Source organism: Hyperoodon ampullatus, assembly GCF_949752795.1.
Source record: "Hyperoodon ampullatus genome assembly, chromosome: 13".
Classification (NCBI taxonomy): domain Eukaryota; kingdom Metazoa; phylum Chordata; class Mammalia; order Artiodactyla; family Ziphiidae; genus Hyperoodon; species Hyperoodon ampullatus.
Genome location: NC_136926.1, coordinates 1398575 through 1425147, shown reverse-complemented (window position 1 = coordinate 1425147; position 26573 = coordinate 1398575). Strand labels below are relative to the sequence as shown.

The 26573-nt window shown below is 55.2% G+C and overlaps 1 protein-coding gene across 1 annotated transcript in view; it reads right to left on the bottom strand.

Moving 5' to 3' along the window:
* GALNT9 (polypeptide N-acetylgalactosaminyltransferase 9) overlaps positions 1-24956 on the bottom strand; it is a gene marked incomplete at both ends in the record, with an annotated part of 88692 nt that extends 63736 nt beyond the window's left edge. Inside the window, one exon of the mRNA XM_079718204.1 lies at positions 24716-24956. Coding sequence (XP_079574330.1) covers positions 24716-24956 — 241 coding nt within the window. The remainder of the gene's footprint in view (positions 1-24715) is intronic.
* Between the last annotated feature and the right edge of the window lie 1617 nt (positions 24957-26573).

The following is a 26573-nucleotide window of genomic DNA, read 5'->3' as shown; positions in this document are numbered from 1 at the left end:
TAAAGGGCCCTTTCTTTCAGGTGCAAACTCAGCAAATTCCTTACATACAGCAGGATTCCAGCTCTAGGACATTGCAGGAAAGGCAAAGCTATGGAGACAGTAAAAAGATCAGTGGTTGCCGGGGTTTGTGGGGAGGGATGAATAGTCAGAGCGCAGAGGACCTTTAGGGCACTGAAACTACTCTGTATCATTCTGTAACGGTGGGTACATGTCCATATACATTTGTCCAAACCCAGAGCAAGTACGGCACCAAGAGTGAACCCTCATGTAAACTGCGGACTTTCAGTGATTATGATGCGTCAGTGCAGGTTCATTAATTGTAACAAATGTACCACATTAATGCAAGGTGTTAATAACAGGAGAAACTGGGCGGGGGGCGGAGCTATGTGGGAACTCTCTGTACTCACCACTCAATGTTTCTATAAACCCAAAACTGTTCTAAGAAGCAAAAGCTATTTTTAAAAATATTTATTTATTTATTTTGGCTGCCCCGGTCTTCACTGCCACGGGGTCTTTAGCTGTGGCATGCGGGCTCTTAGTTGCGGCATGTGGGCTCTTAGTTGCGGCATGCATGCGGGATCTAGTTCCCTGACCAGGGATTGAACCCGGGCCCCCTGCATTGGGAGCAAGGAGTCTTAGCCACTGGACCACCAGGGAAGTCCCATGGGTTTTTTAAAAATATAAAATAAAAATAAATTAACTTAAAAAATGCAAAGCAGCTGCCCCACTTTCTCACCAATCCTTGATATTGTTGGTCTTTATAATCTAAACTAATTGTACATCCACACAATGGAATGCTACTTTGGGATAAAAACAAAGGAACTAACCAAATATGCAACAATCTGGATGAGTCTCAAAAGCATTATGTGGAGCAAGAAGCCTCCAAAGACACAGAGGAAAACATATGTACGACTCTATTTACAAAATTGTGAGAACAGGAAGCTACTCTATGGTGACAGCAGCGAAAGCAGGGACCACCTGGGTGGAAGGTGGCATTGGCTGAAAAGGAGCCCTCCTGGGATGACCAGGGTGTGTGTGCACGTGTGGGTGCCTGAGAAGGCCAGGCTAAGGGAGTGTTTTCTGGAATGTTCTATTTGGTCACTTGTGCCAGGAGAGGAGACATCATCCCCCTGATGCCAGGGACCAGAGCAGTGCCAATCAAGCAAAGACAACACCCCTTGCTCTCTCTGGGATGGATGATTCTGGGGCATCTTGGTTTTGGGAGTGAGGTCCAGGGAGCAGAAGTTTAAGCCAGAAAGAGTTGGGATGAATTCCCATCCCGGAGATGCATTTATTAGCTTCCACAGAGAAGTCTCTGGTCCTAGCTCAGGCCACTAGAAGTATAAACTCGGGGAAATATCTAACATTGATGTCACACGCTGCCCCACACTGGATACCAGGATCTTCTTTTGTGACACCCACTCCCTCCTTAGGTTTTTAAATTAAACAAGGAGGCCACTTGGCTGAGGGGGTCTAATACATGACCTCTGTGCAAACAAACCCAAACCTAAGCCTGTGAATGCCTCAAGGTTACGAAATGGAAACCCAACCACACACAGCCAATCACACACAGCGAATCACAGACACCCACACACAGCCAGTCACACAGAGCTAATCACACACAGCTAATCTCAGCCAATCACAGCCAACCACAGACACCCACACACAGCCAATCACACAGAGCTAATCACACACAGCTAATCTCAGCCAATCACAGCCAACCACAGACAACCACACACAGCCAACCTCAGCCAATCACACACAGCCAATCACAGCCAACCACTCACAGCTGGGCTTTAAGCCATACCAGTTAACGATCACTTTTGCTTTGCTTCAACGCTTAATCTATACTTTCTCCAGCTGCTGTGGGTGGGGCGCTCCTAACCACTTCCAGTTCTAGGTTGCCCCATTCCAATCAATTTTTGTCCATATATAATCCTTTTTGCTTGTTTTTTGGCTGGCAGCGTGCATGTGGGATCCCAATCAGGGACCAAACCCACACCCGCCTGCAGTGGAAGCCCGGAGCCCTAACCCCTGGACCACCAGGAAGTTCCCATGTCCAATATAATCTTAAGATCTGCAGTATGCCTCAGTTTGTCTTTCAGCGGTTCCCAGCGAGGGCAGGGGTGGGGAGCCGACCTCCCTCCTCCACACAGCCAGGGGCTCCTCTGATCACCAGAGCCAAGGCCGCAGGCTCCAGGGACCGCCCCCCGCCCCCAGTTCCCAGACCAGGGATCAAACCCGTGCCCCTGCATTGGGAGCGCAGAGTCTTAACCACTGGACCCCCAGGGAAGTCCTGGGAAAACTCCATTGTAAATGACAAATGTATTGTTGGTATCTATGTAGGACTGAAGGATATTCACTGGATGTAAAGCTGAAAAATCACATGACACAAATCACTTCCACTTATCTTAATACTGCAAAATATATATATATAGGGCTTCCCTGGTGGCGCAGTGGTTGAGAATCTGCCTGCTAATGCAGGGGACACGGGTTCAAGCCCTGGTCTGGGAGGATCCCACATGCCGCGGAGCAACTAGGCCCGTGAGCCACAACTACTGAGCCTGCGCGTCTGGAGCCTGTGCTCCGCAACAAGAGAGGCCGCCATAGTGAGAGGCCCGTGCACCGCGATGAAGAGTGGCCCCCGCTCGCCACAACTAGAGAAAGCCCTCGCACAGAAACGAAGACCCAACACAGCAAAAATAGATTAATTAATTAATAAACTCCTACCCCCAACACCTTAATATATATATATATATATATATATAAAATCATGCTGTGTTTAAACGTCTGTACTGTACTTGCAGTTTCTTTGAAAGGTCTGTAAATAGACGTCTCCCACAGGCAAATGTACTTCCAAACCTGAAGAGAGAGTCTCACTGCTCATGGCAGCCCAGCCTCAGAGTGAGTTCAGGTGGCCAGAAGGCAGGGGTTGCCCAGGGTGGGACCGCCTGCAGCAGCCAGGCCCTGGCAGTGTGGCTGAGGCCATCACACCAGTTTCCGCTTACAGAAGTAAAATATGCACATGTTGAAAAATTCAAACCATCCAAAAAGCTATAAAATGAAGAGCTAACGTCTCCTGTGCTCTCTCCCTCTCTCCAAAGGAAATGATTTTTTCTGGTTTGAGGCCTTCTCATTTTGTCCACCGTGGACACACATAGTCATTTTAGGGGTCTAGTTTTTGTCAGCCAGAGACTATTTCCCTTGACTTCCTGGCATGAAAGCTGAGGATTTAGTCCATTTCTCCTGCCGCCTACATCCCACTCTTGCCTCCCTTGATTTTTCTTAGCTATGTTATTATTTTTAGTTGTTCTGGTGGTTACTTTTGTGACCTTAAAAGGAACACTTAAGGCTCTATTTCTGGAAGTATCAACGTTAGCTGCTGTCTATCAACTCCTTACCAGGTTACAGGAGAAATTAACATACTCCTGGGTTGCTGTTCAATGGGTATAAAGTTTCAGTTATATATATTTGTTTCAGGGGTATACACACACACACACACACACACACATATACCTCTGAATAAACTTAGAGGTCTGCTGTACAACACTGTGCCTAGTTAACAATACTGTATTGTGCACTTAAAAATGTGTTAAGAGGGCTTCCCTGGTGGCACAGTGGTTGAGAGTCCACCTGGCAATGCAGGGGACACAGGTTCGTGCCCCGGTCCGGGAAGATCCCACATGCCGCGGAGCGGCTGGGCCCGTGAGCCATGGCCGCTGAGCCTGCGCATCTGGAGCCTGTGCTCCGCAACGGGAGAGGCCACAACAGTGAGAGGCCCGCATACCGCAAAAAAAAAAAAAAATGTGTTAAGAGGGCAGATCTCATGTTGTGTTCTTACCACAATAAAAATAAATAAATAAATAAAATGAAAGAAAAGACATTAACATACTTCCTTTGCGTCTCCCACTTAGCTGGGCCATCCCTTTTATGGTGTCAAAGATCATTTGTAACATCTACATTTTGCTCTGTAACTGCGATTGGGCTTTCCACAGATTTGTCCATGGGTTGATTCCAAAACGAGAGAGGAGTCCACATTTGCCACACTGTGATTATGTAAATATTATTTACTGTGGAGACAAGCAATGAGGGACCATGAGGACTCAAGTGGAATTCTATCACTAACTGAACCCGTGCACTTAGTGAAGAATTTCCAAATGTCAAGGCAGTATTGATTGCTTTTGTGATACTCTGTTAATTTCCCCGAAGTATGCATATTTTGGTTTGCTTTAGGTTTGCATCTTGACTTTCTGTACAGCTTTTTAAGATGAATGTATAAGAATAACAGTAACATTCAGCTAGCATGTGTCCTTTAGATACCAGCACATTCATTCCCCACAACACCCCTGTGAGGTAGGGCTATAATTCACCCCATTTTGCAGGTGAGTTAACTGAGGCACAGAGAGGTCCAGTGACCTGCTCAAGGTCACATAGTTTGCAAGCGCCAGAACCTGCATCAGTACGCAGGCGATGTGGCACCAAGGGAAGGCACTTCACTCCTGTGTGCTGCTGACTCTCCCAGGAGCTTCCGAATCACCTGCCTCGTGAGACAGGGTCCAGTTTCCTCTTGCAGACACTCCTCATGGCAGAGCTGGGACTAGAGTGAGGGGCCTGGGGTGCAAGATTCAAGGAGATGCCCGCCTTCAGGGTCCCCGTCTCTCAAAGTCCTCCACGACTTTGCTCCTTGAATCAGCCATTTGCCAGGTGCCCATGTCCGCAAATGACCACAAAAGCACTGCTGCGGACGTGCTGGTGGGACCAGCTGGACACTGGCCATCGTTGGAACCAAAGCCCCGGGAGCCTTGTCCATGCTCTTCATTGCTGGTCTCCCAGCAGCCACAGAGCCCGGAGGGACGTGAGCTGGGAGAGTGGATGGAGAATGAATGACTGAGCCCGACGGACAGAGAGGGTGGGCAGGGAGCCAGTACGCCAACCCCAAGGGGCTGTACCCCTGAGACACTCTCCTGCTGGGCCCTGGAGTCGGGGGCTCCGCGGAGGAACAGCTGCCCTTAGATGGCTGTTCTCAAACGTGGGCAGCGACCGCTGGAGGACACAGACTGCAGGGGTCCACCCGGAGCATCTGATTCCGCAGGTCTGGGGTGGGCCGGAGAACTGGCATCTCTGAGAAGCCCCCAGGGCATGCTGATGCTGCCGGCTGGGGACGCCACTCGGAGGGCCTCTGTCGTGGAACAGGCGCTCACCGCTTTTCACCCCGCCACGGGTACAAGACGCACTGCAGACGAGAACATGGTGCACACCCTGCCTTTGGGCTCCAGTGGGGCTGGCAGCAAGGGGAGGATCCTGGGTCGGCACCTTCTGGGCCTCACCCTGGGCCCTCTTGGCCCTGCGGTGATGGCTGACCCAGAGGAGGCTGCAGCGGCTCTCAGAGGCTGGCTCCCCAGAGCACCCTTGCGGGGAGGCAAGGGGTCAGAGCTGCCCGCCGCGGGTCTCCGATGGTCCCCCTCGTAGTCTCCGGAGCAGTAAAGATCTGTAACCGCTCGCCTGATTGAGAACCCACGGATCTCGTTTCGCTTTTAAGGAAAGTCGCGCACATCGGTGCTTCCCCGCGGGGTTCCCGGAGCTCTCATCCCCCCCTCTTTTCTCGTATCCCAGCGTTGACTCACATCTCTCCTCCCAGAGAATTCCTTCTAAAGAGGCGGGATTGATTGGTACCCCCGGGAAATGAGGGAAAACGGAGAGAGAAGAAAATTGTCAAGATCAAAGATGGCTCGGCCGTTGCTGCAGGGTCTGAGGCCCACTGAACCGATGGCCAGGCAGGGCCTGCCGAGGCCTGCTGGAGCCACGCCTGCAACTGGACTTTTGTCCTCACATCTCTCAGCTCCTGGCTTCACCAAGCAGCCCGCAGGGGGTGGGGCCGGGGGCGGGGCCGGGGCCATGGGCGCCGGGGGGTGGGGCCGGGGTGGGGCGGGGGCGGGGCTGGGGCCGGAGGGGTGGGGGTGGGGGTGTGGGGAGGCAGCAAAGTGCCCTCGTTCCCGCCCTGCCTCTGGGGGCTCCTGCTCCAATTAGCCAGCCTCGGTGCGAGGGCCCCTGAAAGAGCAAGAAACCAGATTCTCCAGACGGTTCTGGGTTGAACTGTGGCCCCCAGAGATACGCCCAAGTCCTGATGCTTGGGACCCATGGGTGCAAACGTATTTGGATATAGGCCTTTACAGATGTAGTCAGTTACAATGAGGGCATCCTGAATTGGGGTGGATTCTAACCCAATGACTTGAGCCCCTTAAAAGAAGGAATTTTGGACACAGACACACACAGAGAAGATGGCCATGAGACCATAGAGGCGGAGTTGGGAGTGATGTGGCCACGAGTGCAGGACACCTGGGGCCACCAGGAGCTGGAAGAGGCAGGAAGGACCCTCCCCTGGAGCCTCCAGAGGGAGCGTGGCCCTGCACACACGTTGGCTGTGGGTTCTGGCCTCCAGAACCGTGAGGGAACGAAGGACTCTTGTTTCAGCCATCCGCTTGTGGTGCTTTGTTAGGGTGGCCCCAGGAAACGAACACTCAGACCCACCACTCACGCCGCCCACTGGGACGTGACCTGCAGCCAGTGGATCCTGAGCACTGCACGTGCCAAGGTGGAGCATCCCTCACATCCGATGGACGCTCAGGCCATCGTCAGGCTGACCTGCGCGGATGTGGGTGCAGATTCCAGAGGCGCCCGGCTTCCTTAACAGGAGCGGAGGGGCTGTCTTTCCTGTTTGAAACCCTCCACGGCCTCCTCCAGCAGAGGGTGCCGCAAATTGTCATTTCATCCTTGAATAGACGTGATTTTGAGAACAATGGGAAATTTGCATTCATTAGCTCGGAAACTTCTGTTGGACAGCTTTTCTGACAAAAGAAACAAAAGCCAGCATCCTCAACGCAGTTCTGGGACTGGAGGTCAGAGCTGACGTTTGCTGCACTGGCCCGCCCGTGCCAGGCACTGCCCACACCTGCTTCCTTTACTCCCTACGGACCCTTCTATGCCAGGTGCCTTCATCCCCCCACTTCACGGAGGAGACTACCGAGGCTCGCCATGGGCACAGCGTCAGGAGGTGGCGAGCCCAGCCTCTTAGCCACATGCTGTAAACTTCAAAGCATCTCATAGAAGCTTCTTAGAGGGGACTCATAGAGGTCACTAGCTTTTCACTTTGACATCAAGGACATTTTAATTACAATTACTTGTCACTATGACTACCATCTCATGAAAGGAAGGTCCTGCACTACACCCACCCTGGGCAGGAAGGATGCACCTCATGACAATATTTTAGTGAAATACATCTGGCCTTCATTTTGCCCAGGCAGGTGGAGGGCGCTGGGGTGAGTATCAGGCCCACACTACAGATGAGCCACAGGAGGCTCTCCCAGCACCTGCGGGTCCACGGGGCTCCTGGTTGCACACTTCCCCTCCAGGCAGGTAAGGGGCTCCCTCTGTGGGTAGGGGGGGAATGCCAGTCAAGGCTAGAGGCAGGGATGGTGCTGGGAACACACACAGTCAGCATGGCATGAGGACCGACCAGGTGACGGTGGATAACAGGTGCAGCCATGTCACAGCATCCAGACTGAATACGAGCCCTGGTCAGGAGATCTATGGAACCTCTCTGCACACCCACAGGGGCCTCACATCTCTCTCAAAAGATGAGCTGCCAACTGGCATTCAGGAAGCTTCTCCAGCTCAGTGGGAGTCGGATGACGCAGCCTTCCCCGGCGCCCACTGGCTCCCCGCTTCTGCGTTGCCTTTGGGGAGGGGCCGGGGGGGCAACAAGGGGCAATTCTGCATCCTGCTTTTGCTGACACTTCAAGTTATTCTGAGTGTCTCCTACGCTGTTTTATGTGACTCGATAATAATTATAATTAATAATCACCTTTTAAACCACCACGATATTTAAACATTTACTTAACAGTTCCTATGCGCTTATACATTTACTTATTTATTTATTTTATGCATTTAGGTTTGTTTCCTTATTTCAGATACTGAACTACTGGGTCGAGGATGAAATACTTTTGTGGATCTTGGTGCCAAATTACTTTCCAGAAAGTTTAGACTTGTTTTATATTGTTGCCAGCAATATATGTTCTTACTTTTCTCATTAGAAAGTGCATTTCTTCTGATTGAAAAGATCATAAATACTTATTGCAGAAAATTCTGAAGCCACACACACACACACACACACACGCCCACAGGACTACCCAGGGTCTCACTCCACAGGGAATACCAGTATCAGTATTTCAGCGCTCTATATTATTTTTATAAGATTGTATATAATAGTTTCAACTAAGTTTAATAAATACACATGATGTATATACAAGTCTGCATTCTGCTCTTATCACTACATCCTAAGCATTTTCTTATGTCACAAAAATTCTGCGTAAGCATAACTTTTTATGACTGCAAACATAGAATCTCATCTTGTGGCTGTACCATTTATTCCTTCATCCATTCATCAAAAATATATGAAGCATCTCAAATGCCAAGAGCCGTGCCAGGTGCTGTGCGTAGGTACCCGGAGGAACAGGCACAATGCCTGCCCTCAAGGGGCTCACTGTCCGGGCAGGAGACAGTCACACAAACAGGCAATCGTGGGCCAGTGTGCTGAGGTCCGCCACGCTCATGGGAAGACACACGGCAGCTGGCCCTGCAGCTTGGGGTTGGGGGTCAGATACGGCCTCCTGGAGCCTCCAGGGAGTTTCTTGAGCTGCAGGAAATGGGCCCACGGAAGGGGCAGGAACACTAACCATCAGGTGGGGGGGCTCGGAGGGGCCTGTGCTATCTGATGGTCTGGCGGCGGTGTCCAGGTGGGAGAGGATGAGGGCTCCCTGCGGGCAAGACGGCCTGTGGACACGGATGACCCAGTACCTTCCCTCCCTCTCTCTCCCCGCGACCTCAGCAGACCCTCTCTAGTTCTTTCAGGAACCAGCCCTCTCCATGGCTGTCACCCATGTGGCCTGTCTTCTCCACCACAGGGTTCCAATGAGACACTTCATCCCCCGGACACTGGCCAACGGTGGGCACGTGCCCCCGGAAGATGAATAACCAGGAGACACAGCCCCCTGCTCTGATATCTTGAGCACCAAGAATAAGGGGTTTGAGGGCCATCTTGGTCTACACAGAGGGAAGCTGCCCGTTCAGGTGTGCTCCATCCCAGCCCGGGTGGGGGGCCCACTCAGGTGCACTCCAGCCCAGCCTAGCCCAGGTAAACAGGAGCTGAGCTGGCCAAGGCAGAATAGAGCCTGAGGCCCCAGCACAGAGGCCTGGTGGGTGGGTGGCTCTCCCAGGGGCCCAGATAGCTGGGAGCCCAGGCGGAGGGGGCAGAGGTGGGTCCCGAGCTGCAGGAAGCAAGTCGTCAAGGTCGGGTGGAAAGCAAGGCTCCGAGGGGCAGGCACAACGCAAGGCCCTTTCCACATCCAAAGTCCCAGCGTGCTCCTACTGATGGAGTGCCCGTCGGGGTGCCCACTGCTTCCAGAACACTCTCTGCTCTGCTGCTCTTGCCCAGAGCCCGAGGGGACACCTCTGGTGAAACGCATTTGGCTTCAGAGGCAACAATTTGACTCACCAGAGGTAAAGTGTCTTCCGTTTGAGGGCCTGGGTGAACCGTCTCAAATTCATCATCTCTGTGGTAACTGGCAGGGATCGTGCACTTATGTGAAAGGCCGCCGATCGCCCACAGCAATTCTACTTTTATGGAATAATCATTTGAAGTACCTTTCCCACGACCTGAGGGAGCACACTTTTCTAATTACAAGAGATAATTTGGAAGACGCAGTGGCGAGGAGATGGCTCTATCCAAGCGCGGGTGGGAGACCCTATTCACACGGGGGGCAGGGGACTGACTCTGGGTCGGAAGGCAGGACAGCAGGAAGGTGCAACTGAGGAGACGACTCAGGAGCTGAGGGGAGGAGTTTGGAGCCCGTTTCCCAGACGCTTTCTCTTGTTGTGCCCCGAGAAAAGTGACAATGGCATTTCATGATAAATAGGAAATGTCGTTCGGCATGTGTCATAGGGCAATAGGGAGGGGTGGGGACTGCGGCGAGTGGGTGCACACGTCCCACCTGCAGGGACCACTGCTCCAGACCTAACAGGTCCAAAGACACCAGATCTTCTAGACTTTTGAGAGAAAGTAGCAGTACAGATTCATCTCTCTAAATATCAGCAACTCATTCATATTTTGGAAAAAAATCGCATAAGTTAACTAACAAATAGGGTCTCTATCTGTTAGTTAGCCAGGACCGGTGTGGTGGGCTAAGTAATGGCTCCCAAAGATACCAGGTTCTAATCCCCAGAACCTGTGGACACGTTGCCTTAAATGGTAAACGGGACTTTGCAGGTGGAATTAAGTTAAGACCCCTGAGATGGGGAGAGACGGGTTACCCAGGAGGGCCCTAAACGCCATCACAAGTGTCCCGGAATGGAGAGGGTTGGGGGAGATTTGACAGAGACAGAGAGGGAGCCACGTGACGTGGAGGCTCAGCGGGCGGCGAAGGCAGGAAGGAGCCCCCCCCGCCGGAGCCTTCAGAGAGCGTGGCTCTGCCCACACCCCGACTGTAGCCCAGGGAAACCCATTCTGGGCTCCTGACCTCCAGAACTGTGAGAGAACAAATCTGCGTGGCGTTAAGTCCCCAGCACATGAGTTGTCACAGCAGCTCCAGGAAATGAACTCGACAGACAAAGCTGCTGTAACAGCAGGGGAAGCTAATGTCCTGGGTGATTCCTCCCTCGCTCCTCTGCCCTGGGGCCCTGACGTCCCCAGGATGTGGCAGGGGACCAGGCAGAGCGCTCGCTGGAGACCTGCCCGCCAAGGTGGGGAGGCGCCCAGAGCTGGGGTCTTGGGCTGGTCCGCTCTCACCAGCCCTTGCCAGTAGCCCTGGGCTGGGCAGTCGAAGCCATTTCATCTGCCGTCAGCACACGTGAGCCGTGGTGCCCCAGGGGTGGCGGGAGCACAGATTGTCAGACCCAGAGGTTTGGGGGGTGGAGGGGCAAAGGCATCTGCTGAGGAGCCACATGAGCTGGTGGAGGCAGGGCCAGGCCTGGAGTTCAGGCGCCCAGGTACACTGGCCCTGCAGTGCAGCTGCCCCAGGTACACTGGCCCTGGAGTCCAGGTGCTCTGGAGATGAGCCCTGGCCCGGGGATTCTCCAGCTGCTGGGCACCTCAGAACCTCATGGCAGCTGGCTAGAGTGCAGGTGCCTGGGTTCTGAGGTGCCCGGCAGCTGGACACGCCTCAGGACCCTCGGGCGCTGACCCTCAGCTAATGCAGACAGTCCGGACCCTGCAGAGGAGCAGCCAACAGGAGGAACCAGCGGGGCTGGAGTGGGGATGAAGTCCCAGGGGTGCCGCTGTGGGGTCATGGTGTTTTCCCCACATGGTGCTCTTAGAAATCAGCCCAAGCAGGTTTCACGTGGAAGCCTGACTCCAGCTTTTTGGAAGGATCCGGCATGCTGGCCGCATGGGCCTGCTTCTCCACAGGGCAGCGATGGGCTGCAGCCGAGAGCTCCACCCCTGACCCAGGCAGGCCCTCTGCTCTCTCGCCCTCCCTGCAGGTTTTGCACGGTGCCCTGGAGGTCGAGAGGTTGTGCCCCTGGTTTAGATGGGTGGAGAGGGGTGCTGGGTTGAATGGTGGCCCCAAAGGCACTGTCCAGCAGGAACCTGTGAAAGTAGCGTTATTTGGAAAAAGGGTCTTTGCAGATGTAACTAAGGTAAGGACTTTGGATGAGATCATCTGGATGAGGGTGGGTCTTAAATGCAACGACCTGCGTCCTTACAATTTAGAGAGACACAGAAGGAGAAGCCACATGATGAGGGAGAGAGAGACTGGAATTAGGCGTCTACAAGCCAAGGACTGCCGAGGATTGCTGGGGGCACGAGAAGCTGGGGAGAGGCCTGGAACAGACGTCCTCAGAGCCTCCAGGAGGGATCAGCCTGCCAACACTTTCATTTCACACTTCCGGCCTCCAGGACTGTGAAAGAAGAAATTCCTGTTGTTTAAAGCTACCCGTTTGTGGTCATTTATTATAGCAGCCCCAGGAAGCTCCTAGGAGAGGAAAGGAGGTGGGGGGGTGGAGAGGGAGGGGTGGGTAGGAGGAGGAAAAGGGCCAGCTGCAGACCCTGTGGTTGCTTGGCCAGCATCTATTCTCTCCATCCTTTTTATTAGTAGAACCTCAATTTGTTTTGGGGAGAAATGCATTCAGCTAAAAGGCTCACCTCCCTGGGCTGACCTTGCAGCTAGGAGTGGCATGTGACCAAGATCTGGTCAATAAAATTTAAATGGAATTTGCTGGGTGGAATTTCTGGGAAACGTGTCTAAAAGGGGCAGAGACTCAGCTGGTATATGTGGGGTTTGTTTTTGTTTTTTGCCTTTTATCTACAGCCCTTCCCCCTTTCCTCTACCTGGAACTAGGAACTCAATGTCTGGGGCTGGAGCAGCCATCGTGTGACCATGAGGTGGAAAGCCACACAAGAGGAAGGGGGGAGTTGCAATTCAAATGGGGTTGGGCTCTTGAGGACATCTACCAGCCTCGGGATTTCATGTTCACAAGAAAAACAAAGCACAGTGCAGTTAGGTCATGTCAGTTGGGGTTTTGTCAGGACTCTGAATTCTTCACCCAGAGAGGCAAGGGGTTTCAAGTTAGGAATAAGAGGACACTGCAACAAGAAAGGCCAAGCCGCCTTCCCCAGCCAGTGGCCTCCCACCCAAGGAGGACTTGGCCGCCCATCCTGAGCCGAGAGCCTTCCAGGGACGTGGATGGAGCCGCCAGCTCCCGAGGACCACCCCCCTGAGCATCCTCTCCCCCTGAAGAGTCATTTCACACTTGGCCAACCCACTCTTTCCAGCACAGAAACCTGGGCTATGTGGGCGGCTGCGATTTTTCAACTTGGAAGGAAGCGTGGCTTTCAAGCTTCCAGCTTCTCTTTGAATCACTGATTTCCATCTGTCATAGCAACTTAAGCCAATATTCTGAGAGAGGAAACAGCCCCAATGGAGAGGCTGCCGGTCACAAGATAATCTGAGAGGAAGAAGCAGAATGAAGACACCTCTGGGAACCGGGTTGGACAGGCCCATGAGGTACGGCCTCGGTGTTGGGACACCCCTGGGGACACACACACCCCTGGGCCCAGAGAAGGGGACTCCGTCAGCAGGGTCCCCACAGGGACAGGACAGGCCAGTCGGACTGACCCGCCGCCCTAAAACCACTAAGATTTAAAACAAAGTAACAAAATCAATTGTGAAAAAGCACTAAGTATCTGACAAGACAGGAAGAAATTACTGGGACGAACGTGAAGAGCAGTGGAGATCTGGGAGATGAGTCCAGGACTTGTTTTTTCCCGGAGGATGTTCTGAATTCTGTGGACTTGGGGGCACAGGGGGGAGGAAGTCAGAGGGCCAGACGGACCCCCGTGCGGGGCATACAGCCTCCGTACGGCCTGGGAAACGGCAGGCCTTGAACGGGGTGGGAGGGGCTCCACTGAAGAGACACCCCCCGCCCCCAACCCCGAGCCTGGAGGAGCAGATACAGATCCTGCCCATCCAGGCCTCCAATGAGGCCACAACTCCATGTTTCCTGACGATGGCCAGCACGCAGCAAACACAACAGGACACTCGAGAGAACAGAGACGGGCTTCAGACGGGCGCTGCCGGGTGATGGGTCCTCACGCTGCCCTCGGATCAAAGAGGCCATCAGTCTCCTCTCCTGACATCACCCAGCAAGCGGGACTCCACAGTGTGCAGTGGAGAAATCCCCTGTCACCTGCCCATCACCTGACGGGCTCCAGGTAGTGTCCTTCCAGTGCCTGTGACCTTCGGGTTGGGGGATGAGGGGTGGCAACGGTGGCCCCGGCTTCCCTCTTTTCCTCCCCTATGAGAATTTAGGCTGATTTAACGTGCCTGATAATTAATTTGGATGATTACAAAGTGGAGATTAAAGTGAGAGCCCCTGGTCCGCCTTCAAAGATAACGTCCCTCCCAGCTACAGTTGTAGCCACTCTCTCCAAACACAACGGCTAATTCCATCACAGACAGGTCTTTTAAGATGCCCTGGGGACCCAAACCAATAACACATTGTCAATAGTGGGAGGACGGACTGCCCTTCTGAAACTACAAAGTCATGAATATTTTGCAGGACACGGCAATACCTGTAAAGTATATTCTCACTGAGACTAACATAGTATTTGATAAATCTTCATACATAATACTCATGTTCAACTAATATGAATATTTATGGGGCCAAAGCCTGGGAGATAAGAGATGACTGGAAATATCTGGCGAAATGCGTTCCTAGCTCTTTCACTTTGTAAAGCACGTGGGCCGTGGAATGTCCCTCGGCCAGCTCTTGTGCCAACCTGCCCCAAATTTGGGCCTGGTCGCTGCTGGGGAGTGGGCACGGGGGACATTTGGGCGTCCTGTCCCTTCAGTGGTGACCTGGCTCTGAGCGAAGCTGCCCGAGGATGTCAGGGTGGCTGGGGCCCGACCTTCCCCACGCCCACCACATCGGGCTCCGGTCCCGACTGCAGAATCTCCCGGGAAATGCTTGTCCCGTGGGCCAGCCCCGCTCTGGGGGTCACAGGCAGGAGGAGACCTCAGAGCCCCCTCTCAGGTCCCCAGGGAGCCAAGAGTCTGGGCAGCCCAGAGAGTGAGGCTGGCTCTGTCCCCATAGCCCCACTGGGTGGATACAGAGGGCCCGGCCCCGCCCTGGGCCTAGCTGCTGACATCCTGGGGCAGGGGCTGCCTGCCTTGCTCAGGCCAGAGCCCCAGGACCTTGTGCATAGTAGGTGCTTAGGAATGAATGAATGAAGGCACATATGCGTGAATGAATGGGCCACTGCAGGGCGCCCACCGAAGGAAACGGAACTGGAGCCGGGGTGTTGCTCCCAAGCTCCGTCTGGAGAGAGTGTGTTTCCAGACAAAGAAGGATGGACAAGCCTAAGAGCTCGCGCCGACCCTGAAGATGCAGCACGCCCCGCTGCACGGTGCCCCCCGCTCAGTCAGCTTGGGCTTCGTAACAAGTACCACTGACAGGGGACCTAACAGCACACATCTGTTTCTCATGGTTCTGGAGGCTGGAAGTCCAGCTCAAGGCAGCAATTTGGTTCCTGATGAGAACCCTCTCCCTGCCTTGCAGATGGCAGCCTCCCTGCTATGTCCTCAGAGGTCCTTCCTCGGTGTGTGCACGCAGAGAGAATGAGATCCCCGACCTCCTCTTCTTATGAGGCCACTAATCCCATCATGGGGGCCATGCTTATGACCTCACCTCCCCCTAACCACATCCCAGAGGCCCCACCTCCTAACACCAGCCCACTGGGATTAGGGCTCCAACATAAGAATTTGGGGGACACAGACATTTAGTCCATTGCATTCCACCACTGGCCCCCCAAATTAATGTCCTTCTCTCATGCAAAATACACTCACTCCTTCCCAACAACCCCCAAAGCCGTCATCCGCTCTAGCATCAACTAGGAAGTCTCAAGTCAAGGGCTTCTCTAAATGTGTATCAGCCACCCACATGCCCTCAAATCTGAGCCAGGTGGACGGCTGTGGTGCTGGGCTCCCCAGCACCCAGAGCAGGCCGGGGCCGAGTCCGATGTCTCATTTTGCTCCTTGTCCAACCCCTCCCCTGCCCACCCTAAATAAAGCTGGAATGTGTTTGAGTTGGGGGCTGGAGCCAAGCCACCAAAATTCAAACCCCACCTTCACCTACGTCCTAACTTCAGGCGAAACGCTCAGCCTTTGTGTGCCTCCACTGGGGTGAAGGGGGCAGTGCCCCCATCCCAGGGCTGCTGTGGGGTTGAACGAGATGGCTCATGTGACACTCAGGACGGGTGCTTGTGTTATCTGTCCTTCCAGCAACACACAGTGGAATGTCTCCTGACACAGGGGCTATTCGCATTTCCCTGCCGTCTGGGTTTCTCTCACCCACGTTTAGCATCCCAGCCACTCCCACCAAGACAGGAGGGTCATGGGCCCACTGTCAAGTGCCTTGGGAAGACCCGAGGGCAGAGTGGTGCAGGTGCAGCCAGACGTGGGCAGGTACGGCGACCACAGTTACGTGGCTTGGGCGGAGGAGGGAACGGATGGCTGGGCGAGGCTGCAGTAGGCAGACCAGCTCCTGCTGGGGGACGGTCTGCAGGCTCCAATCTGCAGAACCGCTGTGAGCAGGGCTGGCTGCTGAGTCAGGACAGAGCAGACGGGCAGTGCCTGTCCCCGACCCACCCTCAGAATCGCCCTCGACGGCTCCAAGTTCACTGAACACAGCTCTGTGGCCTCCTGGCTCCTCGCTAGAGCTGGGATGAAGTGAGACCAGGAAGAGGGCTGGGGGCCTGTGGTACCCACCGGCCCGAGGAGGTTCCCTCTAATCCCCAGAGGCCCTTCCAGCCACAGGGCCCCAGGTCAGGGGCAGAGTCCTGGGCCCGGAAGAGCTGCCTTTCCGGAGGGAGGTGGGGTGCAGCGTAAAGATACCTGCTCTAAGTGGCCCTGACTGAGGACCAGCAGGTCCCTGCTTCTTGGGTCCTTCTGACCCCAAAGCCCACCAGGTCAGCAACAGAGATGCCAGCCCTTCCAGCAGCGGAGGGACCTTGGAAGCGAAGAGATGGAGGCCTAGAGCTTGGCAGTGTGACTTCCGCAGGTCTCAGAACCGCGTGAATTTTCTCGGGGTAGATCTCTGGACACACTCACTCCCAGCTGCTCTGATATCTGCAGCCCGGGAGGGAGCACGTGCCTCACAGCCCTGTTCGCGGGGGCAGCGAGGGCTTCCTGCAGCCCCGGGCAGTGCCTAGCGCTCTTTGACTGTGCCACAGGGCGGGGCCACCCTTACACCAGCGCCATGCCGGATACGAGGCTGTCCTCCTCACGCCTGCGCCAGGCCAGCTGTTCAACTCCACAGGGTGCGCGGGGCCCCCGCCCTCCTGGCCCCCTGTCCTCCTCCCATATTCATTCATCCATCATCCATCCACCTCCCCACCCATCCCCCTGTCCACTCAAACATCCTCCCTCCCTCCCCCCAACTCTAAATCCATCCACCCATCCAGTGAACAAACATTTATTGAGAAACTATTATGTGTCAGGCATCATGCTAGCCATCTGTCCAAATTCTGCCTCATTTCAATTCTTTTCCTTCCATTGTTTTTGTTCACATTTCTGAGGATCTATTATGTGTCAGGCACTTTCACATGTATCATCTTGTCTAATCGCCTCAAAATCCTTTCATGGGGCTTCCCTGGTGGCGCAGTGGTTGAGAGTCCGGCTGCCGATGCAGGGGACACGGGTTTGTGCCCCGGTCTGGGAAGATCCCACATGCCGCGGAGCGGCAGGGCCCATGAGCCACAGCCACTGAGCCTGTGCGTCCGGAGCCTGTGCTCCGCAACGGGAGAGGCCACAACAGTGAGAGGCCCGCGTACCGCCAAAAAAAAAAAAAAAAATCCTTTCATGGAAGGATGATCACCCTCCCCATTTCACAGATGGGAAAACCGTGGCTCAGCAAGGGGAACTGACCTGCCACGGTCTCCCAGTTGGGGTTTGGGTCATCTATCCAACTCCAGTGTGCAGCTCCAAACTCCTCTCCTTCCAGGAAGCCCTCCTGACCTTCAACACAGCCCAGCAACACAAAGCTCTTTCTTGTCACTCACACTCACTGCCTTAGAGAACAGAGAACGCCAGGCAGTTGCCTCCCCCCTACCTGGCTGTAAACCCTCAGAGGAAGGCACCCAGGCTCTGAGCTTTGGGCACCCTGTCCCGTGCTCTGCACAACAGCCAGCGTTGGTTCTGTGAATAAAGTGTGAACTGGATGAATCCACCTCCCTGATCCCCACTCCCCAACTTCCCGTGGATGCCTGGGGGCCATGCGTTTTTCTGCAGGGGTGGGGCTGCATCAGAAAGGGAACCACAGGGCTGGCGGAGTCAGTGGGGGGAAGGTCAGGGGACGGTGGACAAGTGGAAGGAGAGCTAGAGCCCTCAGCCAAGTCGGCTGAGCAAGACCCACGTGCCAGGCATCGCCCAAGGGCTCACATGCTTCCCTCACTTACTTCTCACAGTGATACTGAGAGATAATTAGTATTTCATCCCATTTTACAGGTGAAGAAGCTGAGAGCAAGGCTGTGAGGGAACCTGCCCACGGCTGCAGGGAGCAGGGCTGCTTACCCAGGCGGCCTGGCTCTGCAGCCACACTTTAGCTGCAGAGCTCTGCCCCAGCAAGGAACATAAGCTTTTTTCCTTCCCTGCGTCCACTGCTAAGAGCTCAAGCACATGGAATATTAACACATTTTCCACAGTCTGCTCACATAGTGTGAAAATAGTCCCTTGCATAACCCAGGCACTTTCTGTTACTTTCTTTCTCTGAAATAAAATCAAGGCTTGCTGGGTTTCAGATGCAGGCTGCACCCAGAGCTGGCTTTGACTGGACTATTCTGCTAAAAGTACAAGCAGTTCTTTTCGCTCTAGCCGGAGGCATAAGCCCTCACCACCGAGCTGACCAGGCTGATGTCTTCCCAGTCCGTCCCCAGGGAGGCGGTCCAGGGCAAGGACCCTCGCGCCAGCATGCAGGGCTCCAAATCCCACCACTACGTCCCCCTTGGGACGTCAGCCCCGAGAGGCAGGAACCTGTGCCTCAGTCACTCCTGACTCAGCATCAGGAACACGTGAGGAGTGAACAATACACGGATAAAAGATTTCCCATCGGGCTTCCCTGGTGGCGCAGTGGTTGGGGGTCCGCCTGCCGATGCAGGGGACACGGGTTCGTGCCCTGGTCCGGGAAGATTCCACATGCCGCGGAGCAGCTAGGCCCGTGAGCCATGGCCGCTGAGCCTGCACGTCCGGAGCCTGTGCTCCGCAATGGGAGAGGCCACAACAGTGAGAGGCCCGTGTACCACAAAAAAAAAAAAAAAAAAAAAGATTTTCCATCATTCCAGAGTGGGAGAGCTTCCTGCAGGGGGGTTTCCGAGGACCCCTCTCCCGTGAATCGACCTTGCCCCTCCCTCCTTTGACACCTGGCCAACCTCCCTTCAAGGGTACCTGTGCTTTTTGAGAGCAGAACAGAGAAGCTGACCAAACTGTTCCAAGACCTGGATCCCATCTGGGAATGTCCTCAGTGGGACATCAGATATGGAAACGGATAGAGACTTTTTTTGTCGAGTTTCCAGCCAACAAAGGATAAGCTGTCCTTTCAGAATATAGTGCCGAAACTTTGAAATATGCAGATGCCTGAGCTGAATTGTAAATGCAATCACTTAGCCCCAGCACACTCCCGAGGCGGGGATCAGCGCGTGCATGAATTATTCCTAGAAGCGCGGCCCCACTGGATCTGCAGACAGAAGTCTGCGGATAGAGCCAGCCCGGGTGAGGTCCGCTCCTCCCAAGGGAATTACGTGAGGGGTGTTTACCTCAGGGTGAAGCATCCCTGCCTCTTGTCCCCTGAAAATGCCAAGGCCCAGGTCTGCACAGCGCTAACCTCTGTGACCGGAAGTGGCCTCGGTTGTTCTGACTCACCAGTGTGGCCAGTTGGGGTCAGAGCCAGACCAGCAGGCAGAGGATCACAGGCAAAGAAGAGGAAAAAAAGCAAAACCAACATGCTCTTAATCTTCTCAGGGTGAGTGAAATGTAATTGCAGGCAGCTCCAGCAGAGGAGAAGGGAAAAGGTGATTCTTGTCAAACACCCCGCCGGCCGAGGCTGTGTGAGGCCTGGGCTCCTGTTGGGAGCACCGACTACCTTCTCACTTTCTGTAGTAAATCAACAACAGTGGGGGAGGTGTGAGACGGATGCAGGGGGATAAGGCCACTCAATTAATGACCCGGCGGTGGGTGGGGGGGAAACGGCCAACCAATTAAATGCTGCCATTTTGAAGCAAGACCTGCCAGGACCCGTGATTAAACCCCTAGCGAACGGCAGCTATTCTTTCAGCCACGGTGGCTTGGACTGTTGGGGTCGGCAATGCAGGACAGTTTAACTCATAAAGCAGATTCAAGGTGGATGGAGATGGATGAACTCAAGCTGGAAAGGCCCCAGAACCAGCGGGGAGCTACTTCTGGAATTAAAACTCACAGTGACTTGGGAAAGCTTTCTGATGAAATGCACGTGCCCTACAGGTGGAATATGGTCTTCAAAATGGAGCTGCTCATGCACAGAAGGGGCTTGGAAACCCCTCTTGAGAAGCCGGCTCTCAGGGGTGGGCGGGCTGGGACAGGAGTGCCACGGAGGCAAGGGGTGGTCCAGTGGGGCGGCCAGCCCCTCTCAGGCCTCAGGAACCTTCCATGCGCTTCTCAGACTCCCACCCAGCGCCTTCTCCACGAGGCTCTCCTGCAGGCTCCACCCAAGCGTGTCATTCATACTTTTGTCACGTAAACGGTACTGATGAGGCAACCTCCCAGTGCCAGAGCTTGAGGCACTCGCTGTCCTCATGTGGCCTGTGCTCTAGTGTGACGTCTGAATCCCCGTCGCAGGTGGGGAAACCTTGGACGCCTCCCCAAATTCAGCTTCTCAGCTGTGACATCTGCCTACTGCCAAAGCAAGCACCACAGCACGGGGAGGACGGCTGCACGAGGAGATACTTGTTCCCTCTGTGGCCCGAGGGTCCAAGGTAAATGCATTCCCTCCACCCTTCTGCTTCTCACCTTCCCCAGGGGGCCTCCTGGTCCCAGGTCCTATAAGCTTCGATTATTAAAACTCATGGTGCTCAGACTCTTGGTAGGATTTCAGCTTCCCGATCTGAAACCTGGGCCCCGCTGCAGCAGAGGCAGCCTCGGGGACACACGCCCCTTGGCAACATGACAGCCCAGCTCCCCACTCTTCCCAGCCCTTCCTCCACGCCCACACCCCCCGTACCATCCCCTCCACTGCTCTCATGCAGACCCGGGCTTCCCAAAGTGTGGAGTCGGAACCCTGGCAGGACCGGCACGCAGGACAGGATTGTTGGCAGAAAATGAACACGGTGTTAAACAGCATTGACGCGCGCCCTGCGACTTATCCCCTTTTAAAGTCTGTCTCAATCTCCCGATTTCTTCAAGGAGAAAGTCTTGGTTTCATGCCAATATATCCCCCATACTTGAGAATCTCCCTTTTAACAAAGAGAGGGCAGGCTTCTGGCTCAGAGCCTCTGGTGACAGCTGCGTCACGCTGGAATTGAAGAGCATGATTTTGTTTCCATTGCGTTCATTCACATAGTCCCCTCCTGCTTATGGGTACAGTGGTGATTTGCAATTGTCTTTTAAAATAAATTTATTCTAAACAAAAACAATCAATTGTTTAGAGAGAGATCCGCTCACTCGCTCATCCAACAGGTATTTATAGAGCAGTAACTATATGCAAGGTACCTCCCTAGACCCTTGGCATTTAGAGTTGTGAAGAAAACAGACAAAAATCCCCACCCTGAGATGAATAGCAGAACAGGTGTTGTGCACAAATATGGTAAAATGGTACCAGGCTTCTGTGAATGCCTTTCGTTTGAGAGAGAGCGGGGGCAGCAAGTACCTCTTCCCAATGGAGGGGAAGTGGCGTTGGCAGGGCTGGCGGGAGGGGGCCTGCACCTGAGATGCCCAAGGCCCTTGCCCGATAGACCACAATTGGACCTTCTGCTATTTTAACTTGAACTTTTAATAAGTGCAGAAATGTAGATCATTCTGAAGCAAGTATGCTTTTAGCAGCTGCCACCACCAACTTTCTAAACAACCTGGGGCAAGTCCTTCTGTCTCACTGGCCCTCAGCTTTTCCATCTGTACAATGGGCCCATGGCTTTGACTTCTGACTGTAATGGCTTTGACCTCTGACTGTAAAGCACTTGGGCTGGGGTGGGTCTGGTTAGAGGGAATTAACGCACATGTGTCTGAATTTTAAAAACTAACCAACCCACCCAAATGGAAACCCTCCCATCCCATCCCCAGCTTGCATTCAGCCTCTGCTCCTACGGGGTCATAAGAAGGCAGAAGAGCTTGAACGTACGATCAACTGAATGGGACTCTCTTTCCCTTCTCACTGAGCTTAGAGGTTCTCCAATTCCACTTTCGAAAGACTCACTGTGCCAGTTGCAGGCAACGGAACCAGGGATAATGTATTTTATGTGCAGTTTAAGATATTCAGAAGGATGATTTTTGTCTATAAACATTTTTTCTTGCCTTGAGCACTGAATTTAGAAGCGAACTCTCGTGTACATACAGGATGTGACTACACTGCATTTCCTTAAAGAATATTTTCCCCCAGGGCCTGTGAATTTGAATCTACACTCACCACTTAATAAGTCTTTACTGAGGTCAAGAAGACATCTCGAGTAAAGGTCACTGGACCAGCTAAAGAAAGGGTGTGGGGAGAGATGGGGCCGCTGCTCCCAGGGACAGCCTTTCCTTCCCACCAGCTCCTTCAAGCCAGGAGAGGTATTTCTAGAAAGCAGTCAAAGCAAAGGAAATATAAGCCATAAATCAATTTTGTTTGGGTTTCTCCCTCTCCTTTCTAAACTCAGCTGAATTAGTGTCGACTAGAAACGCCAGGAATCCATTTCATATTTCTTGGATCTAAAACACAACAGACTCTAGTGCAAAGGGCAGCGGCTCGCCTCTTCCAGGAAGCATTCTTTGCCGTTCTTCAACATCCTTTAACACAGGAATCGGTGCCAGTTTGAAGGGGTGAGCACGGCTTTCACACAGCTTCTTGTGAACAACGGTCAACCCCACTCCTGCACTGTCCTATCCTTAGGGACCGACCTGGGATGAGTGTTAGAGTGGGGCTCTCTTGTCATTTCCAGGAACAAATACTGAATGACCCCTGGGTAAGATGCTATGGCCTAAGAGAGGGATGCAAGATGGACTCATCAAAGAGAGTGGCGTTGGGGGGAGGGGACACAGGGACGGGCAGCAGGAGGAAGGGGTGGGTAGAGAAAGGAGAAGGAGAGAGGGACACTGATGAGGAGGAAGAGGTTTGCTGAAGGGAAGAGGGAGGAAAGACTTTAAGAAGAAGAAAGGAGAAAGGGTGGGAGGAGGGGGAAGAGGAGAGCGAGGGGAAGGGAGAGAGGAAGGAGGGAGGAGCCGGGACACAGGAGAGGGAGGGGCTGGGGCGGGCCTGGGGATAACAGTCCACTTTCCCGAAGCCCTTCACCGTCTCCCATCAGTGTCGGGACAGTCGGTCGAAGGTCTTGGCTTTTTCTGCCTCCAAGAATCCTGGTCCCTTCTCACCCTGAAGGGTGGGGAGAACGGCTCTCGGTGCTGGGCTGGCCGTCATGATGTGACACAGCCCGACGCGCTGCCAGTGTTTTTATATAATCCTCTGATTTCCCCATAAAACAGACCATAACACCCTGGCAAGAACACTTCAATAAAGCTGTGTGCTATTACTGGGGCACGCCGCCTTCCCGGAGATGAATCACTGCCGGAATGGTCAAGTGGCAGTTGAACCAAACTTTTCTCCCTTTGTGGCTTCAGCTGAGCAGGAGAGATCAGAAAAGCCACGGAGCCCAGCACAAGTACCTCCAGAGAAAAATCAGGAGTTCGGGGGTGGTGAGAAGGTGCTTGGGAAGTCAGAGGATGCTCTGCCTTCCCTGAGCAGGTGGGCAAGGCTGCGGACAACTGCTGCCTCCCGGGCGTCACCAAGTCTCAGGTTCAGAGCCGCTGCTCCGAGGCCGGCTGGGCCTCCAGAAGAAAATCCTGAGATGACCCTCACATTGAGGCGGGGGGGCGACATGCAGAACAGGCCCTGCCTGTGCAAGCTGGCTCCCAGACAGCTCCTGCCGGAGCTGTTACTGATGCTGCCTGAGGGGTGTTGCTGGGTCTGCTGATGCAGAAACCAGAATAGCACAGGACAGAGGGGAGCCCACGAATGAGGTAAGCACAAACTTGCCTCCTTCCCCCTTGTACCTCGGCACCGAGTGAACCGAGGGGGGAGCAGCCGCTTCCTTCTGCTCCGCTGCATCCCCAAATGAAAAAGCACTCCTCCCCCTTCCCTCACCCCCGGCTGCACACTGGCCCTCACCCTCCTTGGCTCCCACTCTGACTCTCAGGGTGACCCACACCTGCTTGGGATGAAACAAGGAGCCCACCTCCAGGAGCTGGGCTTCCTGTAGAAGCTCCCAAGGACTCCAGGGTCCATCTAGGTAACTAACACCTGCCAAGCCCCTGCTAGGCCCTGGAGTCTCTTCATCCATGAGCCACAGGCTCACGGCCTCAGACGTGGCCCACGACTCTTTGTGGAGTGAGCCCCGAGCATCCCCAGGACAGGGGGCTGAACGGGCCCAGTGGCCGGGGGTACCTTTCTCCACCAACATTTAAGGACACCTCTGAAGGGCACTGTCACCACCCCACCTCTCTGCACTTCCTCCCCGAGGGATGGGAGTGAGTCCGGGCTAAGCCCCGATGCTCCACATCTCCCGGGGCATCACAGCTCTTGTCCTGGGCACCGCCTGCTCTTACTTAACGCAGGTCCTACAACCTCTAGAAGTTCTCTCACATCCCCTCGGGGGACAAGGCGGATTCCCCTCATGTGTGCTGGGGGGCGGGCAGTACTCAAGGGTCCACTGGGCGAGTGAATGCGTGAGTGGCCAAGCAGGCCAGTGCCCTCTGCCACACGGAGGCTTCATCGCTATCGGCCTCCTGCCTAATTCCCTCCCAAGAAACAGGAGTTCGATCCCAGCCCTGGTTGGCCATAGGGCTCCTGGGGTCCTCGGAGGGTCTAGCGGTCAGGCGCAGTGCAGCGTCCCAAGCACGGGGACGCTTCCCCCCCTGCCCAGCGCCCCTGTCCCGAGCGCGGCGCTGGCTCGGCTCACCGTTCAGCTGGGTGTAGACCACCTCCTCCAGGTGGTCGAGGCGTTGCAGAATGGCCTCGCGCTCCGCCAGCGCGCCCACCGTGGCGTGCCGGCTGCGCACCCGGCGGTCGGCGCTGCGCACGACCTGCACCGGCCCCTCTGAGCGGTCCTGCAGGCGGCAGTACACCGAGAAGAGGATGATGCCCACGAACACCAGGATGTTGACCGTCAGCAAAGTTTTGATCTTCCTGGCCACCGCCATGAACGCGGCTGGAAGCTGGGGGCTGCCTCACCCGCGGGGCATCCCCGTGGGCCCGGCGGCCGCAGGAGCCTCCGTCTGGCCCGCTGCTTCGGGGACCATGAGCCAGCCCGGCTTGCCGCGGGCTGGGGGCTGCGGACCCGCCGCGCGCTCTGCCGCCCGTCCCCGGGAGCTGTCCCTTCAGCACCGCCCGCGCCGGCTCAGCACGCCCCTCCGCCTCCCGGGTTCCCCACGCGCAGAGGCTGCGCGGGGCCGCGGATGCAGGGGGCACCCGGCATCCTCCGCAGAGGGGCGCGGCCCAGTCTCGGGGGCGGCGGGGAGGGGTCCTCGGGGCCCGGAGAAACGACGGAGGTGCGGGCCGGCTGGCGCTCGGCTGGCGTGCGGCTCCTGCCCGCCCCGCCGCCACGGCGCCGGTGCGGAGTGACGCGGCCGCCCAGCTCATCAGCATGCAAGCGGGGCCCGCACCCTCCCCCGTAGGCCCGCCCTCCCGGGACGCCCCCTCCGGGACCACCCTGCCGTCCCCTCCCTCCCCTGCGGGGCGCAAGGTCCGGCGCGCGCTCCGGGTGCCCGAGCAGGGTGGGGCGGGGCCTCGCGCTCAGGGGACCCAGACCAAGGGCATCCGGGCGGGGGCGGGGACGGGGGCGGAGCGCGCGCGCAGTCTCTCTCCACGCCCCCTCCCCAGACTTGACCGGCCGAAGCGGGGTCCTGGGGACCGCCTAGTCAAGGCGGTGTAGTCCGCGCGGATGAGCAGGGGTCGGCGGCGGCGTCTTTATGAGGAGGAGGGGGGACAGTAGGGTCAAAGCCACCTCGGTGGCTCGTCTCCCCCTTCCCTGGGCCGAACTGAATCTACTCCCGGCCTCTCTCCCCTTGCCCCTCTCTGGGGCTGAAGGCTGGGGAGAGCCGAGTCCAAGGACGGGTGGGCCGCGCTTGAGAGTCGGTGGTACCTAGGGGCACCTCCAGGCGCACCTCCAGGCAGACCTGCGAACCCCACCAGGAGGGGGGAAAGGCGCAGACCCTGGGCGTCGGGTGCTCCAGGTCGGGGTCCTCGGACCTCAGGGGAGAGCAAACCCGGCTCACCGCGTCTCTACTCCCATCTCTAATCTAGCCCCAAGCTCGCGTTTTATAGATGAGACAGCTGGGCTCCGTTGGAAACTAAGCGGCCAGAAGGCAGGGGGTTCTGTCTACTTCACGCTGTCTCACCAGTGCCTGATGTTTAGTTGGTGCTCAGTAAATATTTGTTGAGTGAATAATTGTGGGAACATGCATTAAGAGCTGGCTTTGTGGGGCTTCCCTGGTGGCGCAGTGGTTAAGAACCCGCCTGCCAATGCAGGGGACACGGGTTCCAGCCCTGGTCCGGGAAGATCCCACATGCCGCGGAGCAACTAAGCCCGTGCACCATAACTACTGAGCCCGCGAGCCACAACTACTGAAGCCCACGTGCCTAGAGCCCGTGCTCCACAACAAGAGAAGCCACCGCAATGAGAAGCCTGTGCACCGCAACGAAGAGTAGCCCCCGCTCGCCGCAACTAGAGAAAGCCTGCGTGCAGCAACGAAGACCCAACACAGCCATAAATAAATAAATATTTTTTTTTAAAAAAAGCTGGCTTTGTGCTGGTCCCT